This window comes from Stenella coeruleoalba (assembly GCF_951394435.1).
Source record: "Stenella coeruleoalba genome assembly, chromosome: 4".
Classification (NCBI taxonomy): Eukaryota; Metazoa; Chordata; class Mammalia; order Artiodactyla; family Delphinidae; genus Stenella; species Stenella coeruleoalba.
Window position 1 is genome coordinate 121,906,445 of NC_137149.1, and position 22,884 is coordinate 121,929,328.

A 22,884-nucleotide genomic window follows, 5' to 3' on the forward strand; every position below is an offset into this window, starting at 1 on the left:
TGCGACGATAGATGTTTTTTCTTTTTATCACACCTACCTATAATGTAAAGCTGACAACTTTATGTCTGTTTCCTAATTCTAAGAATGATCTGCCACCAAGTGTCCTGTTAGTACTAATGTGCTATTATACATTCTTGGGGGTTGTGGGAGAAAAAAATCACACACATGGGATTAGAGTTGGCAAATGCTGAATAATAATTATTCCTTATACTTTTTTGTATTTCCAGAATTTCCTATCATGAACATATAATGCTTTTATTTATTTTTTTAATATTTAAAAAAAAATTTATTGGAGTATAGTTGATTAACAATGTTGTGTTAGTTTCAGGTGTACAGTAAAGTGAATCAGTTATACATCTATATATATATATCTCCACTCTTTTTTAGCTTCTTTACACATATAGTTCATTACACAGTAAGAAATAATATTTTTTCACAGTAAAAGTATATCCCAAACATTTCATAGAATATGCTTATACTAAAAAATTGTTATTTTTTTAAACATCTTTATCGGAGTACAATTGCTTTACAATGGTGTGTTAGTTTCTGCTTTATAACAAAGTGAATGTTATACATATATATATATGTCCCCATATCTCTTCCCTCTTGCATCTCCCTCCCTCCCACCCCTCTAGGTGGTCACAAAGCACAGAGCTGATATCCCTGTGCTTTGAGGCTGCTACCAACTAGCTATCTATTTTAAGTTTGGTAGTATATATATGTCCATGCCACTCTCTCACTTTGTCCCAGCTTACCCTTCCCCCTCCCCATATCCTCAAGTCCATTCTCTAGTAGGTCGGTGTCTTTATTCCTGTCTTGCCCCTAGGTTCTTCATGACCTTTTTTTTTTTTAGATTCCGTATATATGTGTCAGCATATGGTATTTGTTTTTCTCTTTCTGACTTACTTCACTCTGTATGACAGACTCTGAGTCCATCCACCTCACTACAAATAACTCAATTTCGTTTCTTTTTATGGCTGAGTAATATTCCTTTGTATATATGTGTCACATTTTCTTTATCCATTCATCTATTGATGGACACTTAGGTCAATTTTGTTTATCTTCTCAAAGAACCAGCTTTTAGTTGTATTGATCTTTTCTATTGTTTCCTTCATTTCTTTTTCATTTATTTCTGATCTGAAATTTATGATTTCTTTCCTTCTGCTAACTTTGGGGTTTCTTTGTTCTTCTTTCTCTAATTGCTTTTGGTGTAAGGTTGGTTGTTTATTTGAGATGTTTCTTGTTTCTTAAGGTAGGATTCTATTGCTATAAACTTCCCTCTTAGAACTGCTTTTGCTCTATCCCATAGGTTTTGGGTCGTCATGTTTTCATTGTCATTTGTTTCTAGGTATTTTTTGATTTCCTCTTTGATTTCTTCAGTGATCTCTTGGTTATTAAATAGTGTATTGTTTAGCCTCCATGTGTTTGTATTTTTCACATATTATTTCCTGTAATTGATACCTAGTCTCATAGTGTTGTGGTCAGAAAAGATACTTGATACGATTTCAATTTTCTTAAATTTACCAAGGCTTGATTTGTGACCCAAGGTATGATCCATCCTGGAGAATGTTCCATGAGTACTTGAAAGTGTACTCTGTTGTTTTTGGATGGAATGTCCTATAAATATCAATTAAGTCTATCTTGTTTAATGTATCATTTAAAGCCTGTGTTTCTGTATTTATTTTCATTTTGGATGATCTGTCCATTGGTGAAAGTAGGGTGTTAAAGACTCCTAGTATGATTGTGTTAATGTAGATTTCCCATTTTATGTCTGTTAGCATTTGCCTTATGTATTGAGCTGCTCCTGTGTTGGGTGCATAAATATTTACAATTGTTATATCTTCTTCTTGGATTGATCCCTTGATCATTATGTAGTGTCCTTCTTTGTCTCTTGTAATAAATAGTCTTTGTCTTAAAAGCTATTTTGTCTGATATGAGAATTGCTACTCCAGCTTTCTTTTGATTTCCATTTGCATGGAATATCTTTTTCCATCCCCTCACTTTCAGTCTGTATGTGTCCCTAGGTCTCAAGTCAGTCTCTTGTAGACAGCATATATATGGGTCTTGTTTTTGTATCCATTCAGCCAGTCTATGTCTTTTGGTTGGATATTTAATTCATTTACATTTAAGGTAATTATCGGTATGTATGTTCCTATAACCATTTACTTATTGTTTTGGGCTTGTTATTGTAGGTCTTTTCCTTCTCTTGTGTTTCCTGCCTAGAGAAGTTCCTTTAGCTTTTTTTATAAAGCTGGTTTGGTGGTGCTGAATTCTCTTAGCTTTTGCTTGTCTGTAAAGGTTTTAATTTCTCCATCAAATCTGAATGATATCCTTGCTGGGTAGAGTAATGTTGGTTGTAGGTTTTTTTTCCTTCATCACTTTAAATATGTCCTGCCACTCCCTTCTGGCTTGCAGAGTTTCTGCTGAAAGATCAGCTGTTAACCTTATGGGGATCCCCTTGTGTGTTATATGTTGTTTATCCCTTCCTGCTTTTAATATTTTTTCTTCGTATTTAATTTTTGATAGTTTCATTAGTATGTGTCTTGGTGTGTTTCTCCTTGGATTTATCCTTTATGGGACTCTCTGTGCTTCCTGGACTTGATTAACTATTTCCTTTCCCATATTAGGGAAGTTTTCAACTAGAATCTCTTCAAATATTTTCTCAGTCCCTTTCTTTTTCTCTTCTTCTTCTGGGACCCCTATCATTCGAATGTTGGTGCATTTAATGTTGTCCCAGAGGTCTCTGAGACTGTCCTCAATTCTTTTCATTCCTTTTTCTTTATTCTGCTCTGCAGTAGTTATTTCCACTACTTTATCTTCCAGGTCACTTATCCATTCTTCTGCCTCAGTTATTCTGCTATTAATCCCTTCTAAAAAATTTTTAATTTCATTTATTGTGTTGTTCATCACTGTTTGTTTGCTCTTTATTTCTTCTACATCCTTGTTAAACGTTTCTTGTATTTTCTCCATTCTATTTCCAAGATTTTGGATCATCTTTACTATCATTACTCTGAATTCTTTTTCCGGTAGACTGCCTATTTCCTCTTCATTTTTTAGGTTTGGTGGGTTTTTACCTTGCTTCTTCATCTGCTGTGTGTTTCTCTGCCTTCTCATTTTGCTTATCTTACTGTGTTTGGGGTCTCCTTTTTGCAGGCTGCAGGTTCGTAGTTCCCATTGTTTTTGGTGTCTGTCCTCAGTAGCTAAGGTTGGTTCAGTGGGTTGTGTAGGCTTCCTGGTGGAGGGGACTAGTGCCTGTGTTCTGGTGGATGGGGCTGGATCTTGTCTTTCTGGTGGGATGGTCTGCATCTGGTGGTGTGTTTTGAGGTGTCTGTGGCCTTATTATGATTTTAGGAAGCCTCTCTGCTAATGGATGAGGTTGCGTTCCTGTCTTGCAAGTTGTTTGGCATACGTTGTCCATCACTGTAGCTTTCTGGTCATTGAGTGGAGCTGCGTCTTGGCGTTGAGATGGAGATCTCTGGGAGATTTTCGCCATTTGATATTACGTGGAGCTGGGAGGTGTCTTGTGGACCAGTGTCCTTCTGAATGTGTCTCTCCCACCTCAGAGGCACAGCCCTGACTCCTGGCTGGAGCACCAAGAGCCTGTCATCACACGGCTCAGAATAAAAGGGAGAAAAAAAAAGAAAGAAAAAAAGAAAGGAAGAAGAAGATTTAAAAAAATAAAGTAAAATAAAATAAAGTTATTAAAATAAAAAATAATCATTAATAATTTTTAAGTAATAATAAAAAAAGCAAAGAGAGCAACCAAAGCAAAAAACAAATCCACCAATGATAACAAGTTCTAAAAACTTTCCAAAAAAAAAAAAACAAAAACAAAAACGGAGAGACAGAACCCTAGGACAAATGATAAAAGCAAAGCTATACAGACAAAGTCACACACAGAAGCATACACATACACACTCACAAAAAGAGAAAAAGGAAAAATATATATATATATTGTTGCTCCCAGCGTCCATCTCCTCAATTTGGGATGATTCGTTGTCTATTCAGGTATTCCACAGATGCAGGGTACATCAAGTTGATTGTGGAGATTTAATCCACTGCTCCTGAAGCTGCTGGGGGAGATTTCCCTTTCTCTTTTGTGTTCGCACAGTTCCTGGGGTTCAGTTTGGATTGGCCACGCCTCTGTGTCTGGGTCGCCTGAGGGCATCTGTTCTTAGCTCAGACAGGATGGGGTTAAAGGAGCAGCTGATACGGGGGCTCTGGCTCACTCAGGCCAGGGGGAGGGAGGGGTACGGATGCGGGATGAGCCTGCGGCGGCAGAAGCCGGCATGACGTTGCACCAGCCTGAGGCGCCCCGTGCGTTCTCCCAGGGGAGTTGTCCCTGCATCACGGGACCCTGGCAGTGGCAGGCTGCACAGGCTCCCGGGAGGGGAGGTGGGGATAGTGACCTGTGCTTGCACACTGGCTTCTTGGTGGCGGCAGCAGCAGCCTTAGCGTCTCCTGCCTGTCTCTGGGGTCCGTGCTGATAGCCGCGGCTCGCTCCCATCTTTGGAGCTCTTTAAGCAGCGCTCTTAATCCCGTCTCCTCGCGCACCATGAAACAAAGAGGGAAGAAAAAGTCTCTTGCCTCTTCGGCAGCTCCAGATTTTTTCCCGAACTCCCTCCTGGCTAGCCGTGGTGCACTAACCCCTTCAGGCTGTGTTCACTCCACCAGTCCTCTCCCTGCGCTCTGACCGAAGCCCGAGCCTCAGCTTCCGGCCCCCGCCTGCCCCGCGGGTGAGCAGACAAGCCTCTCGGGCTGGTGAGTGCCGGTTGGCACCGATCCTCTGTGTGGGAATCTCTCTGCTTTGCCCTCCGCACCCCTGTTGCTGTGCTCTCCTCCGCGGCTCTGAAGCTTCCCCCCTCCGCCACCCGCAGTCTCCGCCCGTGAAGGGGCTTCTAGTGTGTGGAAACCTTTCCTCCTTCACAGCTCCCTCCCACTGGTGCAGGTCCTATCCGTCCCTATCCTTTTGACTCTGTTTATTCTTTTTTCTTTTGCCCTACCCAGGTACGTGGGGAGTTTCTTGCCTTTTGGGAGGTCTGAGGTCTTCTGCCAGCGTTCAGTAGGTGTTCTGTAGGAGTTGTTCCACGTGTAGATGTATTTCTGATGTATCTGTGGGGAGGAAGGTGATCTCCGCGTCTTACTCTTCCACCGTCTTGAAGCTCCTCCTCCTGTAATGCTTTTAAAACCATAAAATAATGTTAAAATAATCATGGAACCAAAATATTTACCAAACAAAAGTATGTCTTTAGTATGATTCCATTTACAATGTTTTTTAAAATCCCTGTTATTCTTGAAGTACAAGTCTGGTGACCACTGCCTTAAATATTCAAATTCAGGGCCTGCAGTAGGGAAGCAGTGAGACCTGAATAATACAATCGGCCTGTGCAGGAGAGGGAGGGACAGGCATCTTTGGGTCCTCTGAACACTCACCATCTATTCTAAATATTAAGCATAATGAGCCTTGCTTATCTGAGAGGCAGGAGATAACTATAGGTGTCTAAGGAGGTCCCACTGTGGGGTTTTATTCTGGCTTCCATCCTTAGCAAACTAAGAGGGTTATAATCAGTTGATGAACTGTGGTTTTGACCTGAGGGGTTGTCAATAGTCTGTAGAAAATAAATTCTTGTGGAGAAGACTAACATCAGAAAACCATCTGGAAAGAGCTATGAGTTCTTGTGAGAGAAACCATAGTGCTGACTATGCACGGACAGCTAAAGGATTTAGAAAGATTGGAAGAAGACTTCAAAGGGAGAGGCCACCAGAAAACTAGCAACCCCTGAAGGCGCTAACAGTCCCATGATACCAGGAACAGTGTGTTTAAAATGATATGGCATCCTCATTGAAAGGATCGACTTTCAAGTTAGAATTAAGATTATACTGGCCTCACCACTTACTGTGAGGCCATGAAAATGCTCTTTAACCTCTATATGCCTCAGTGTCTTGAGCTATGTTATGAGTATGCTAGTATTGAACTCATAGGATTGTCAGTAAGTCACACATATGTGATTTTAGGATTAATTTAGCTAATGTACATAACCTGCTTAGCACACTGCCTGCTATATACTAAGCTCCCAATGAATACTATTAATTATTGTTGTATTTATTTGTTAATTAAAAAGCCTTTTATTGACCCTTTCCCAGTATCAGGCACATGGCTAGGTGCTAGGAGATTCAATGGTTAGCAAACAATCATGGACCTTGTCTGCCTGTAACTGATAGTCTTGTGAACGAGGCAGATCTCAAGTAATAATAGGAATAATATAATTACAAACTTCAGTAAGTGTAATGGAGAAAAAGTACAGAGAACAATAACTCTGAGATGATATAATGTGAAAGCTTGATCTAGTTGGTGAGAGTTAGAGGACACTTTGAGAAGAGACATGAAGGTGTTGTAGACGTTGATGAGGCAACGGAGGAAAGGGTTTGGGAGGAGAACATACCAGCTACACAGAACATCTTATGCAAAGCTTCTGAAGTAGGAGGATGCAAGATGTGATTCTGAAACTGAAAGAAAGCCAAGGTTGCTAGAGTAGAGATGGAAGAGGAGGCAGGGGCCAGAATGTTCAAAGTCTTTCAGGGCATAGTAAGGACTTGGCATTATTTTAAGAGCATCAGGAAGCCATTGAGTAGGAAAATGAACCAGGGAAACTGCTGAGTAGGAAAATGAACTAGGGAACTGCTGAATAGAAAAATGTATTAAAAATACTTTAAAAAATATTATTCTGGAGCTTCCCTGGTGGCGCAGTGGTTGAGAGTCCGCCTGCCGATGCAGGGGACACGGGTTTGTGCCCCGGTCCGGGAGGATCCCGCGTGCCGCGGAGCGGCTGGGCCCGTGAGCCGCTGAGCCTGTGCGTCCGGCAGCGGGAGAGGCCGCGGCAGTGGGAGGCCCGCGTACCGAAAAAATATATATATATATATTATTCTGGCTGCTGTTTAGAGGCAAGATCCAAAGGGCCAAGAAGACTGTTTAGGAGGCAAAAATGTTTGTATAAAAATAGATGATAGTTTTTCTAGGAGGGTGGCAGTGGGTAGTGCGGTGTCAAGATCTAGTTTTCTAGGTTGTGCCATTAAATAGGGGCTATTTACTGAGACAGGGAATCCTAGAACAGGACAGACATTGGTGCCTATTTGTTAGCCAAGTGGAGTTGTCAATTAGGCAACTGGATATCATGATTTTGCCATATTTTGTTAACGCTAAGATGTATATTTTCATATTTTAATGTCTCTAAAATTGAGCTATATCTTATAATCAATGGTATGCCCTAGTTAAATTTCCAGTCTTTTATATTTCTTCGTGGTGTGTAAACTAACGGGGTCATCAACATCTATAATGTCTTAGATTCAACAAAATATGCTAATAATAGCAACAAGGAAGACCACCGTAACATCAGTTAGTAGCTCACAAGCACTAATTAACACAAAACTTCTGATCAGTATAGAACAGGAACCACTTACCCTTAGAATATCCAAAATAGTGTAGGAGTGACCAGAAAGAGCAACGACTTCAGGATGACTGTCCACTTTTCCACCCACCCATCCAGAAGACAAGTAAGATGGGGGACAAGACAGGAAACTGCCCTCATTATCTAAATAGGATAGAGGCTGTACCAGCATCTGTTAAATGAAGAGCATGATAATAATAGTAATAACACTTAAATAATGCTGGCCATAGACTAGGTGTTCTTCTAAAGACTTTATATCAGCTCATGACAACACTATTATGTGAACAGTTTTACTATGATACTGAGCTGGAAAGAGGTTAGCTAACTTGCTTCGGGTCACACAGATCATAAATGGCAGATCCAGGTTCACACCCAAGCAGTGGTCAGCTCTAAAGCCTCTGCTCTCAACCACTGCTGCTACCTCTAATGAAGATAATTAATTACTTGGTGACCTGGGAGCAATGGAGATTTATGGAACTATTGTGTGGGCTTTTGCCAGACCTAGACACATACATCTAAGATCTTCAGAGTTTTACTATGGACATGGCTTGGGGAAGAAGGCATAAGGAAGAGCTCTTATTCTTTTGAGTTCTGAGAACTGTATTATTACATCTAAATGTAGTGTGGCAATATTGACTTAGTGACTTAGCAGTGTATCAAAAGGAAGGTGCTTTATAAATAACACATTATCAATATCAGCAACAAAAATTAAATTCCTGTTTTTATCTTGGGATGACATATGTATAAAACAAAAAGAAGAGGACATGTTTTACAAGCCATATGTCTTCTAAAATGAAAAATGCTTACTTGTAATCAACTTTGATATTATGAAAGGAGGTACAATTATTCCAAAATCATTATGCCTTGTTTATATAAGCTCTAAGTCTCCATTTGTATTACCTGATGGCAAATGGTGGCATTAGCAAGATTCTGAGCTGAAAACCTTGAATGTGTGTCTGATACTATAGCTATCACGATATCACATTGTCATGGCAAGTTCAGCTTCCACAGACTTCATGTGTTTCTGCTTAAGTCTTCAATCAGGATAAGCCAGGAAGAGAAAGTGGCAGGTCTACATTCACCACTGCTTAGATTTTAGTGTAGGCATTTTATTTTTCCCCAAATGAAAACATTTGCCTTTATGGAAAATAAAATGCTTTATTAAAACTGATAAGCATAGGACTTCCCTGGTGGCGCAGTGGTTGAGAGTCCGCCTGCCAATGCAGGGGCACGGGTTCATGCCCCGGTCTGGGAAGATCCCACATGCCGCGGAGCGGCTGGGCCCATGAGCCATGGCCGCTGAGCCTGCGTGTCCGGAGCCTGTGCTCCGCAACAGGAGAGGCCACAACAGTGAGAGGCCTGTGTACCGCAAAAAAAAGAAACCCCAAAACTAATAAGCATAGCCCTATTAAATAACGTTACTAAACATCTTGTTTAAGCTAAAGGAATTAGAAAGATATAAATCTTGAAGAGGAGAGAAATCTAAGTGTAATTTGGTTCTTCACACTAAAAAGGCTGCTATTATTGCTAGATTTTTCTACTTTATTTTTTTTTCTTTATGGTTTTGAAGAGGGAAACTCTGATCTATTTTATTTCCTCACTTTGTGTGTGACGGAAAACTTCAGGATTGTATTTAATTTCACTCTATGATTTCTCATAATGTAATTAATGCTGCATCCTCCTTCACAATTCATCCTCCTTCACAAAACGCTGTCGCCTTCACAACTTGAAGAGACCTCTACTGCCTGAGGATCTCCCTTGATCAACTTCTTGAAGAAGTATAATCAGAATGAAAAAGTAAAGCAGGGTGACTCTTTAGCACTGCTTTGTAATAGTTCTGGCTTCCTTTCTTCTGTTGACAGATGAGAAAGGATTTAGAATTATTTAAATGAGATATATCTAATAACTGCATATTTGAGCACATATGAAGATGTCTGCTTTTTTAGTTAGAGGGGAATAATTTTGAACTTTTCCTTTTAAGAAGAGGCAGAAAACTTCCTAAGATGTTTATAATTGAAAGATGCAATAACTTTATTTCCTGGCTCTCTCATGGTTTTTATTAGTGTTGGAATAATACTAGATGAAAATTAAAACTAACACACTCATGTAGTACTTATAGACATGGTGCTATAAATTTTGATATATCTCTTATATCACTTAATCAATAACCCTATGATGTCAGTATTATCACCAGGAGATAAATGTGATTCATCTAATATTTCATAGCCTGTTAATGGTGGTTCAAGAATTAAAACCCAGGTCTGTTTGTATCAATCAGGATCCAGTTAGAAACTAAAACTACATGGTGACTTGAGAAGGAAAAGATTAATATAAAGAATTATTAACTATGATGGTGATTAAATAAGATTGGCTACGAAGGGTAAAAAAAAAACCTAAAGAATTGAGAAGAGCAGATATAAGGAGTGGCGCTAACCCTCGGTCTGAGGCAGAGCACTTAAGGAAAGAACAAATTTTAAAGAGTGCCCCTTACCCTCTCCCTTTACCCTGGGATCCAGCTCTTCTTGAAGAGGACATAGCTGTGACCCAGTGAGTGGCAGAGACGTTTGCTGAGGTAGCATGCTAGTGGAACTCCCAGGGAAGCCACTCTCTGGGGTTCTGGGGAAACTTCCCATAAGGAGGTGTCTCAGCGTGGAACCCATTCAAGGGAAGTTGGTGCCTCACGGAACGTGCTAGCCAGCTCCTAGAGTGTGAGTCAGGGAAGCCCTGTGGGGTGCCAAGCAACATGGCCCAGAAGGTGCCCTGCACTGCTGCTGGTCACTATGCACAGTAGGAGCTATCAGACAAAAGCCCCCGGAACCAGGAAGAGCCTCTTTGTCCTCTAGTTTCCTACCTTACCCTCTATGAAGGATGCTTAAAAATTTCCCATATGGCAAGGGAGAAATATTCTAGTCTCACAAATAGGACAATGAAGGGTGGATTTAGGGTGAGGCAATAGATGGATACTACCCGCCAACAAATCTGCTTTCTTAATCATTTAATCATTATGTTGTACTGCCTTATACTTACTGTACCACAAAATATGATATTTGAAAAAATAAAGGGGAAAAAAGGGAAGGAAGGTAGAGGTAGGAAGAAAAAGATAGACAATGTAACAGGATTATAAATGAAGATTTACATCAGTAGCTCTCTTTTCTTTGAAATGTTTCTAGGTAGAGTCACTTTGAATTAATTGCTCAGGAGACTGCCTTATTAAATTTTAGGATATTGGCTTATCAACCAAAAACTGAAGACACAAACTGCAGGCCCAAGGGCCATAACCAAAGATTTTTCACTCTACAATTTAAATTATTTTTTAATCCCAGCTTTCTCATCTACTGGTTAATGCAGGTCATGTTCACTTGACAAACATTTGTTTGCAAATAAGAGCTTCTCCTCAGACAATCCAAATCCTAATTGCATCATTTACAGACTGTAAGATTTAGGCAAGTTATTTAATTTCTTTGGGCCTCCAATTCCTCATGTAAAATGATGATAACAGTATCTACCTTACAGATGTGTTATGAATATTAAGTGTGTTAATATTCAAAAGCACTTGGGACCATTTCTTGCATATAGTAAGTGCTATATAAATATTTGTATAGATGTTATTATATTTTCTTAAAGACCATAGCCTAAGAATATGTATTCTTTCAGTAGTTCCAGTTTATGGAACTCTTCATTTAATCAACATTTTTGTCAGATTATTCTGATTTCATTGTTTAATGGCAATTAAAAAAATATGATTACGTTATAGTATGTATAATGTGAATGCTGTTAGTTGGTTATCTTACTTTTTTCTACAGCTATTAACAACAGTGCTTTAAACTGATAGTGTTTGAAGATTCTACTAGCAAGCCCGTACTCCTTAATTTTTGCTATGAATTATCTAAACGGCAAGATTTTTGGTGAAGTATTTTTGGCTAAAGAAAACTACGTTGTCAGCATAACCATTAGCATTCAAATTATTCAATAGTTTTAAATTTACATCCCTTAAAAGAAACACATTAGAAATTTTGTAAAAATGTCTAAAATTAAAAACAAATTAATGTTCTTTTTTTTTACAGAACACCATGCAAAATACTCTGATATCATCAAGAAGTCCAATGCAATTGAAATGTTATTTACACTCTACCCTCCTCAAGGTGCCCATGTGCGTACTAATATGAGGCTTAGGTCAACTTGGCTAAGACCCATAGTAAATGGGGAAGAAGGATATAAATATATAGGTAAGATGCTGAACCTTATAATTTCCTTTTATAATAAGGCAGAAATGACCTTGTACTTTATATAACCCTTATCCATCACTTAGATGATATGGGATGATAGGCCCTATAGAATATTCCCTTTCGTTCTTGAGTATTATGCTTGCAATTTAAAAAGTGGCTGATTTATACTTTGATGACTCCATTAAAATAGTGGAAACACTGTGTTTATCCATTTATCTGATGATGGATATTTGGCTTGTTTTTTAGAAAAAGTGATACTACAAGGAAAGCTGCTACGAACATTCATGTACTGGACTGTATATAGACACATGTATGCATTTCTCTTGACTAAACTGTTTTCCAGCATGGTTAAACCATTTCATATTCCCCATCAGTAGAAATATGAGAGTTGCATTTGTTCCATGGCCATATCAATACTCAGTGTAATCAGTTTTTCTAATTTTAGCCGTTCTAAGAGATAGCATTGATATTCCATTGTGGTTTTAATTTGCATTTCTCTAGTAGACAGTGATATACAGCATATTTTCATGTATTTGTCATTTGTGTATCTTCTTTGGTGAAATGTCTGTTCAAATTTTTGGCCAGTTTTATATTTTTTGCTGTTGTTTTAAGTGTTGAGAGTCCTTTAGATATTCTGAATATAAATTATTTAACATATATATGCTTCGCAAATATTTTCTCCCAGTCTGTGGCTTGTCTTTTCTTTCTCTTAATAATATCTTCTGAAGAGCAGAAGATTTTAATTTTGATGAAGTCCAGTTTACCACTGTATTCTTTTATGACTCACGCTTTTACTGTCATATCCAAGAAATATTGGTTAGACCTCTGGTCACAAAGTTTTCTTCTAGAAATATAGTTTTAAATTTTATATTTCAGTATATAATTTGTTTTGAGCTCTGTTTCGTGCACGACTCAAGATTGAAGTTTTGTCTTTTTTCTAACATATTGATACCCAAATGTGCTAGCACTATTTGTTGAAAAGACTATCCTTCTATGAGTTAACTTTGTATTTTGGAAAACCAGATAGTCCAAAGAAAATATATAGATGGCAAATAAGCACATGAAAAGATGATCAATATTATTAGTCATTAGGAAAATACAAATAAAAGCCATAATGTCATACCACTACTCATCTATTAGAATGACTAAAATAAAATTTAAAAATCTGACAATACCAAATCTGGCAAGAATGTAGAAAAACTGGAACATTCATACATTGCTGGTGGAAATACTAAATTGTACAACCCATTTCTAAAGATTTTGATACTTATAAATTAATATGCTCTAACCATAAAGCCTAGCCATCATACTCCTAGGTAATTTCCTAAGAGGATTGAAAGTATTTGTTTACACAAAAACCTATATATAAATATATGTAGCTGCTTAATCATAATTGCCAAGGGCTGGAAAAACACAAATGTTCTTCAACTGGTGAATGGATAATCAAAATTTGTTAACATTTGTACAGTGAAATAGTATCCAGCAATAAAGAGGAATGAGATACTGATACAATAACATGGATGAATTTCAAATGCATCATGTTAAGTGAAAGAAGCCAAACTCAAAGGCTATATATTGATTCCATTTAAATGACGCTTTGGAAAAGCAAAACTAGTAGGACAGAGTCAGCCCTGTGATTGTCAGGGGTTAATGCTGGTGGGAGGGTTTGACTACAGAGAGGTTGCATGAGGGAGTTCTTAGGGTGATGAAACTGTTCTGCATAGCTAAAACAAACTGTATGCCAAAAAGAATGAATTTTGCTGAAAGTAAAATTTTTAAAATAAACACAAAATAAAAAAAGAATAATTTAAGAATGGCAAACAAATCCAAAAATGATGCGCACTGCTATTAGTCATTAGGGAGATGTAAATTAAACACAGTAGGATACCACTACACACCTACCTTAAGGGCTAAATTAAAAAGTCAGAACACACCAAGTGCAGCAGCTGGAACACTAATATCCTGCCAATGCAAATGTAAAATTTTAAAATCACCATGCAAAATGGTTTGACATTTTCTTAAAAAGTTATAGATACACTTACTATATGACTCAGCCATACCACTCCTAGATATTTGTCCATGAAAAAGTATACGTACATACAGGGACTTGTACATGAATATTCATAGATTCTTTTTTTGTTAAAGACCCAAACTAGAAACAACTCAAATGCCCATCTACAGGTGAAAGGATAAACAAATTGTGATATATCCATGCAGAATACTACTCATCAATATAAAAGAACAAACTATTGACAGTATATAATACATATAACAAACAATATGGCTGAATCTCACATGAATTATGCTGAAAAAGGTTAGACAAAAAAGAGTACAAGAGTATGATTCCGTTTATATAAAAGTCTAGAAGTTGCAAACAAACTAGGCCTGTGACAGAATCAGATCCGTGGTTACCTGGGACAGAGGTGGGAAATAGAAGTGAGACCTGATGGATTACAAAATTTGAGGGATGCTGTCAATAGAAATGTTTATTAACTTGATTGTGGTGATAGGTGATGGTTCCATGGATGTAAACATATGTCAAAATTCATCAAATTATACACTTTAAGTACATGTAGTTTTTTATTTACACTTCAATAAAGCTGTAAAAATAAAGTTGGAGACATAAAGTTAAACAACCAAGATAGTTAAATTTGTATTTTGGGATTTTTTGAAAGATGACTTCTCTTTAAGTTTAAAAGTAGCATATTAGAACTCATCTGGAGAGTCACAAATTTAATGCAGTCTCATTTGGCTTGTGCATATAAAGATCTATTTAAGTGCTCAGTTCTGAAAGATAGCCTGGAAGAAGAAGCGGGAAAGAAAGAGAAAATTATGAAAAGGAGGTTGAAGGCTTTAGGTTCTATAAGATGAACCAAGACCCTGATTGCAATTTATTTTCTCTTTGCAATTTTCTCTCTGAAAGTTAACCTATCATTCTAAAAGATTTGTGTTCATTGTCTAAAGCCCATTTGTGAACATTTGGTTCAAATAAAACAAATAGGAAATACGGAAGTGGCCTTATAAGTTGAGGACTCCATCTTCTGAGGTTTTATGCTTTCTTTCTCTTTTTTAGTAGGTGGCCAGGGCCTTGCATCTTTTTGAATTATAGTTGTTATTAAATTGATTGACAATAGAGTTTGCAGCATTTACCTTGAAAAAGATTAGTCTATTATAGAAGTGCTTTCTGAAACTCAGTTAACTCCTTGACTATAAACATTTTAGGGAATATAGCTCTGGGAATTTATTACATGTTCCAATATTAATACTCCACAATGTAGGCACTCCTGTTTATTGATTTCACTCTGTAGATTTACAGATGTATCATCAGCAAGAACTGAAGAGTAGTTAACAGAGTTACTGAATGCTCTGTAAATGGCATGGGCTACTAACAAAGTATGTAGTATTAAGACCATACATACTCTAAAAATATTTCATATATCCATATTTTATATCCCAGAATTCCTAGCACAGTGGCTTGAATGTAAGTGGAATGCTGCATATGTCATAATTTCAAATTGCTTAATAGGCACAAAGTATTTATTCTGAATCATAATTTTGTAATCTTAGACCATCAATGAAGTTAAAAAAAAAAGTCTTTAAATTTTTTTCCGGGAGCATAGTCTTGTCAAACCTGTTTTCGGAAAGGTTATTTGGAGGGCTAGTCTTTTAATATGTCTTTGGTTATCTTTCCTTATGAGTTGTCTGTTTCTGAGCTCCCCTGACCTTATGGCCTATCACAGGTACACTGAACTTGTTCCTCTCCTTCATTAAGTTTTTGTGACTTTGGTGAATTTCCAGCCTGGAAGCTGTATATTACATTAATGAGCTCTTGGAATTCTAATAGGAATACCTTGAAAGGGGTAGGTTAGTCATTGCTTTCAGGGAAGTAATTTAGGGAATACAAATGAATGATTAAACTACTTTCTCAAACCAATGGTCCATTCTTAACTGAAATCATATTGTTATATTAATGTAAGTTTTCTAATCAGTTCAGATTCTGAGTAATGAGCAAAGACCTCTAGTTCTATTTCTTTTTCATACATCATTTTGAGCCCTTATGTAGTAAGTTTTACTTACCTTTATAACATATGGTTATTTAAGTTGTATAATTAATACTGGAACCTGATTTCCTGGCCTAATCACTATTATGTTACGTATTACGAGTACAAGGTATCTTTTTATGCCCTTCAGTTTATTCCACTGCCTTCAGGCAAGACCTGATATACATTAGCCAAATGGGAATCTGTCCCATCTTTAAAGACTGTGGCAATTACTCAGTCATCCTTGACAGCTCAGAATTTTCTACTTTGCAACATGACTTTCTTTTCTTATGCATCCTTTATTGCAGTTGTAGCTGTTTCACTCTCCACAAAACAAAGGCTATGCCTACAAGATTAAGACCTTTTCTTTTTTCTGAAAATATTCCTTTTCAAACATTATTCCTCAGAAGTCCCCTTTCTAATCCTTAATGTCTTTTGGCACTTCTCTCTAAACTTTCCCACATTTTCTCATTTGTTTTAAGTGATGGAACTCAGACTAATATATAATAATCCAATAAGTCTGATTTATTATGAATATAATCCTACTTACTACATGTTCTGCTTATATCTTTGTGCTTTTTTAGACCTTTAAAATACACATCTCCGGGCTTCCCTGGTGGCACAATGGTTGAGAGTCCGCCTGCCGATGCAGGGGACGCGGGTTCGTGCCCCGGTCCGGGAAGATCCCACATGCCGCGGAGCGACTGGGCCCGTGAGCCATGGCCATTGAGCCTGCGTGTCCGGAGCCTGTGCTCCGAAACGGGAGAGGCCACAGCAGTGAGAGGCCCGTGTACCGCAAAAAAAAAAAAAAAAAAAAATACACATCTCCGCATTTACTTGGATTTCTATCTATCATTTTTAATCTCCTTTTATGGACATATTTCTTGTAGCTATTTGATATATGTGTAATTTATTTTGCCTTCTTAAATTTCCTACCCTGACTTCTCCTGATTTTCCTTAACTTATTTAGAATATGGACATTTATTACTCTTGTCAAAACTCAGTTGACAATGTTGAACCCATTCTCTGAGGTGTTTTATAAGATTATTATATAATGTAAAACCCAAATAAATCCTGATTTGAAAGGAGCTCCATATATACATATATATATATATATATATATATATATATATATAAAATTAACATCTTTATTGCAGTATAATTGCTTTACAATGGTGTGTTAGTTTCTGCTTTATAACAAAATGAATCATTTATACATATACATATGTCCCCATATCTCTTCCCTCTTGCGTCTCCCTCCCTCCCACCCTCCCTATCACAACCCTCTAGGTGGTCACAAAGCACTGAGCTGATCTCCCTGTGCTATGCGGCTGCTTCCCACTAGCTATCTATTTTATGTTTGGTAGTGTATATATGTCCATGCCACTCTCTCACTTTGTCCCAGCTTACCCTTCCCCCTCCCCATATCCTCAAGTCCATTCTCTAGTAGGTCTGTGTCTTTATTCCCATCTTGCACCTAGGTTCTTCATGACCTTTTTTTTTTTTTTTTCTTAGATTCCATATATATGTGTTAGCATACGGTATTTGTTTTTCTCTTTCTGACTTACTTCACTCTGTAGGACAGACTTTAGGTCCATCCACCTCACTACAAATAACTCAATTCCGTTTCGTTTTATAGCTGATTAATATTCCATTGTATATATGTGCCACACCTTCTTTATCCATTCATCTGTTGATGGACAGGTTGCTTCCATGTCCTGGCTATTGTAAATAGAGCTGCAATGAACATTGTGGTATATGACTTTTTTTGAATTATGGTTTTCTCAGAGAATATGTCCAGTAGTGGGATTGCTGGGTCTTATGGTAGTTCTATTTTTAGTTTTTTAAGGAACCTCCATACTGTTCTCCACAGTGGCTGTATCAGTTTACATTCCCACCAACAGTGCAAGAGGGTTCCCTTCTCTCCACGCCCTCTCCAGCATTTATTGCTTGTAGATTTTTTGATGATGGCCATTCTGACCGGTGTGAGATGATACCTCATTGTAGTTTTGATTTGCATTTCTCTAATGATTAATGATGTTGAGCATTCTTTCATGTGTTTGATGGCAATCTGTATATCTTCTTTGGAGAAATGTCTATTTAGGTCTTCTGCCCATTTTTGGATTAGGTTGTTTGTTCTTTTGGTATTGAGCTGCATGAGTTGCTTGCATGTTTTGGAAATTAATCCTTTGTCAGTTGCTTCCTTTGCAAATATTTTCTCCCATTCTGAGTGTTGTCTTTTCGTCTTATTTATGGTTTCCTTTGCTGTGCAAAAGCTTTTAAGTTTCATTAGGTCCCATTTGTTTATTTTTGGTTTCATTTCCATTTCTCTAGGTGGTGGGTCAAAAAGGATCTTGCTGTGATTTATGTCATAGAGTGTTCTGCCTATGTTTTCCTCTAAGAGTTTGATAGTGTCTGGCCTTACATTTAGGTCTTTAATCCATTTTGAGTTTATTTTGGTGTATGGTGTTAGGGAATGTTCTAATTTCATACTTTTAAATGTAGCTGTCCAGTTTTCCCAGGACCACTCATTGAAGAGGCTGTCTTTTCTCCACTGTATATTCTTGCCTCCTTTATCAAACATAAAGTGACCATATGTGCATGGTTTATCTCTGGGCTTTCCATTCTGTTCCATTGATCTATATTTCTGTTTTTGTGTCTTGATTACTGTAGCTTTGTCATATAGTCTGAAATCAGGGAGCCTGATTCCTCCAGCTCCATTTTTCTTTCTCAAGATTGCTTTGGCTGTTCAGAGTCTTTTGTGTTTCCATACAAATTGTGAAATTTTTTGTTCTAGTTCTGTGTAAAATGCCAGTGGTAGTTTGATGGGGATTGCATTGAATCTGTAGATTGCTTTGGGTAGTAGAGTCATTTTCACAATGTTGATTCTTCCAATCCAAGAACATGGTATATCTCTCCATCTAGTTGTATCATCTTTAATTTCTTTCATCAGTGTCTTATAATTTTCTGCATACAGGTCTTTTGTCTCCTTAGGTAGGTTTATTCCTAGATATTTTATTCTTTTTGTTACAATGGTAAATGGGAGTGTTTCCTTAATTTCACTTTCAGATTTTTCATTATTAGTGTGTAGGAATGCTAGAGATTTCTGTGCATTAATTTTGTATCCTGCTACTTTACCAAATTCATTGATTATCTCTAGTAGTTTTTTGGTGGCATCTTAAGGATTCTCTAGATATAGTATCATGTCAACTGCACACAGTGGCAGCATTACTTTTTCTTTTCCAATTTGGATTTCTTTTATTTCTTTTTCTTTTCTGATTGCTGTGGCTAAAACTTCCAAAACTATGTTGGATAATAGTGCTGAGAGTGGGCAACCTTGTCTTGTTCCTGATCTTAGTGGAAATGGTTTCAGTTTTTCACCATGGAGGACGATGTTGGCTGTAAGTTTGTCATATCAGACCTTTATTATGTTGAGGAAAGTTACCTCTATGCCTAGTTTCTGGAGGGTTTTTATCATAAATAAGTGTTGAATTTTGTCGAAAGCTTTCTCTGCTTCTATTGAGATGATCATATGGTTTTCATTCTTCAATTTGTTAATATGGTATATGATATTAATTGATTTGCATATATTGAATAATCCTTGCATTCCTGGGATAAACCCCACTTGATCATTGTGTATGATCCTTTTAATGTGCTGTTGGATTCCGTTTGCTAGTATTTTGTTGAGGATCTTTGCAACTATGTTCATCATCGATATTTGCCTGTAGTTTTCTTTCTTTGTGATGTCTTTGTCTGATTGTGGTATCAGGGTGATGGTGGCCTCGTAGAATGAGTTTGGGAGTGTTCCTCCCTCTGCTATATTTAGGAAGAGTTTGAGAAGGATAGGTGTTAGCTCTTCTCTAAATGTTTGACAGAATTCGCCTGTGAAGCCATCTGGTCCTGGGCTTTTGTTTGTTGCCAGATTTTTAATCACAGTTTCAATTTCAGTGCTGGTGATTGCACTGTTCATATTTTCTATTTCTTCCTGGTTCACTCATGGAAGGTTGTGCATTTCTAAGAATTTGTCCATTTCTTCCAGGTTGTCCATTTTATTGGCATAGAGTTGCTTGTAGTAATTTCTCATGACCGTTTGTACTTCTGCAGTGTCAGTTATTACTTCTCCTTTTTCATTTCTAATTTTATTGATTTGAGTCTTCTCCCTTTTTTTCATGAACAGTCTGCCTAATGGTTTATCAATTTTGTTTATCTACTCAAAGAACCAGCTTTTAGTTTTATTGATCTTTGCTATCATTTCCTTCATTTCTTTTTCATTTATTTCTGATCTGATCTTTATGATTTCTTCCCTTCTGCTGACTTTAGGGGTTTTTTTGTTCTTCTTTCTCTAATTGTGTTAGGTGTAAGGTTGGTTGCTTATTTGAGATGTTCCTTGTTTCTTGAGATAGGATTGTTTGCTATAAACTTCCCTCTTAGAATTCCTTTTGCTGCATCCCAAAGGTTTTGGGTCATCGTGTTTCCATTGTCATTTGTTTCTAGGTATATTTTGATTTCCTTTTGATTTCTTCAGTGATCTCTTGGTTATTAAGTAGTGTATTGTTTAGCCTCCGAATGTTTGTATTGTTTGCAGATCTTTTCCTGTAAATGGTGCCCAGTCTCGTAGCGTTGTGGTCAGAAAAGATACTTGATACGACTTCAATTTTCTTAAATTTACCAAGGCTTGATTTGTGACTCAAGATATATTCTATCCTGGAGAATGTTCCATGAGCACTTGAGAAGAATGTGTACTCTGTTGTTTTGGATGGAATGTCCTATAAATATCAATTAAGTCCATCTTGTTTAATGTATCACTTAAAGCTTGTGTTTCCTTATTTATTTTCATTTTGGATGATCTGTCCATTGGTGAAAGTGGGGTGTTAAAGTCCCCTACTATGATTGTGTTACTGTCAGTTTCCCATTTTATGCCTGTTAGCATTTGCCTTATGTATTGAGCTGCTCCTATGTTAGGTGCATAAATATTTACAATTGTTATATCTTCTTCTTGGATTAATCCCCTGATCATTATGTAGTGTTCTTCTTTGTCTCTTGTAATAGTCTTTGTTTTAAAGTCTATTTTGTCTGATATGAGAATTGCTACTCCAGCATTCTTTTGATTTCCATTTGCATGGAATATCTTTCTCCATCCCTTCACTTTCAGTCTGTATGTGTCCCTAGGTCTCAAGTCAGTCTCTTGTAGACAGCATATATATGGGTCTTGTTTTTCTATCCATTCAGCCAGTCTATGTCTTTTGGTTGGAGCATTTAATCCATTTACATTTAAGGTAATTATCGGTATGTATGTTCCTATTACCATTTTCTTAACTGTATTGGGTTTGTTATTGTAGGTCTTTTCCTTCTCTTGTGTTTCCTGCCTAGAGAAGTTCCTTTAGCATTTTTTGTAAAGCTGGTTTGGTGGTGCTGAATTCTCTTTGCTTTCACTTGTCTGTAAAGGTTTTAATTTCTCCATCCAATCTGAATGAGATCCTTGCTGGGTAGAGTAATGTTGGTTGTAGGTTTTTTTTCCTTCATCACTTTAAATATGTCCTGCCACTCCTACTGGCTTGCAAGATTTCTGCTGAAAGATCAGCTCTTATCCTTATAGGGGTTCCCTTGTGTGTTATTTGTTGTTTTTCCCTTGCTGCTCTTAATATTTGTTCCATGTTTTTAATTTTTGATAGTTTGATTAATGTGTGTCTTGCGTGTTTCTCCTTGGATTTATCCTGTATGGGACTCTGTGCTTCCTGGACTTGATTAACTATTTCCTTTCCCATATTAGGGAAGTTTTCAACTATAATCTCTTCAAATATTTTCTCAGTCCGTTTCTTTTTCTCTTCTTCTTCTTGGACCCCATCATTCGAGTGTTGTTGCATTTAATGTTGTCCCAGAGGTCTCTGAGACTGTCCGCAATTCTTTTTTCTTTATTCTGCTCTGCAGTAGTTATTTCCACTATTTTACCTTCCAGGTCACTTATCCGTTATTCTGCCTCAGTTATTCTGCTACTGATCCCTTCTAGAGAATTTTTAATTTCATTTATTGTGTTGTTCATCACTGTTTGTTTGCTCTTTATTTCTTCTACATCCTTGTTAAACGTTTCTTGTATTTTCTCTATTCTATTTCCAAGATTTTTGATCATCTTTACTATCATAATTCTGAATTCTTTTTCAGGTATACTGCTATTTCCTCGTCACTTGATAGATCTGGTGGGTTTTTGCCTTGGTCCTTCATCTGCTGTGTGTTTCTCTGTTTTCTCATTTTGCTTAACTTACTGTATTTGGGGTCTCCTTTTCGCAGGCTGCAGGTTTATAGTTTCCTTTTTTTTTTTTGGTGTCTGTCCGCAGTGACTAAGGTTGGTTCAGTGCGTTTTGTAGGCTTCCTGGTGGAGGGGACTAATGCCTGTGTTCTCGTGGATGAGGCTGCATCTTGTCTTTCTGGTGTCAGGTCCACGTCTGGTGGTGTGTTTTGTGGAGTCTGTGGCCTTATTATGACTTTAGGCAGCCTCTCTGCTAATGGGTTGGGTTGTGTTCCTGTTTTGCTAGTTGTTTGGCATAGGGTGTCCAGCACTGTTGCTTGCTGGTCGTTGAATGGAACTGGGTCTTGGCCTTTAGATGGAGATCTGTGGGAGATTTTTGCTGTTTAATATTACATGGAGCTGGGAGGTCTCTTGTAGACCAGTTCCTGAACTTGGCTCTCCCACCTCAGAGGCCCAGCCTTGATGCCTGGCTGGAGCACCAAGAGCATTTCATCCACACAGCTCAGAATAAAAGGGAGAAAAAATAGAAAGAAAGAGAGAAAGAGAGAGAGAGAGAGAAAGGGAGAGAGGAGAGAGAGAAAGAGAGAGAAAGAGAGAAAGAAAGGAAAAGAAAGAAAGAAAGAAGATAAAATAAAATAGTAAAAATAAATTAAAGTTATTAAAACAAAAAATAATTATTAAGGAAAAGTTTTTAAAAGGTAATAAAATAAATGGACAGACAGAACCCTAGGACAAATGGTAAAAGTAAAGATATAAAGACAAAGTCACACTCAGAAGCGTACACATACACAGTCACAAAAAGAGAAAAACGGAAAAAAATATATATATCGTTTCTCCCAAAGTCCACCTTCTCAATTTGGGATGATTTGTTGTCTATTCAGGTATTCCACAGATGCAGGGTACATCAAGTTGATTGTGAAGATTTAATC

General features: G+C 37.4%; 1 protein-coding gene across 1 annotated transcript in view; it reads left to right on the plus strand.

Annotated features, from left to right (window-relative positions):
* Positions 1-22,884, plus strand: part of IQCM (IQ motif containing M) — a gene marked incomplete at its 3' end in the record, with an annotated part of 457,722 nt that overhangs the window by 373,666 nt on the left and 61,172 nt on the right. Inside the window, exon 12 of the mRNA XM_079919840.1 lies at positions 11,510-11,671. Coding sequence (XP_079775966.1) covers positions 11,510-11,671 — 162 coding nt within the window. The remainder of the gene's footprint in view (positions 1-11,509; positions 11,672-22,884) is intronic.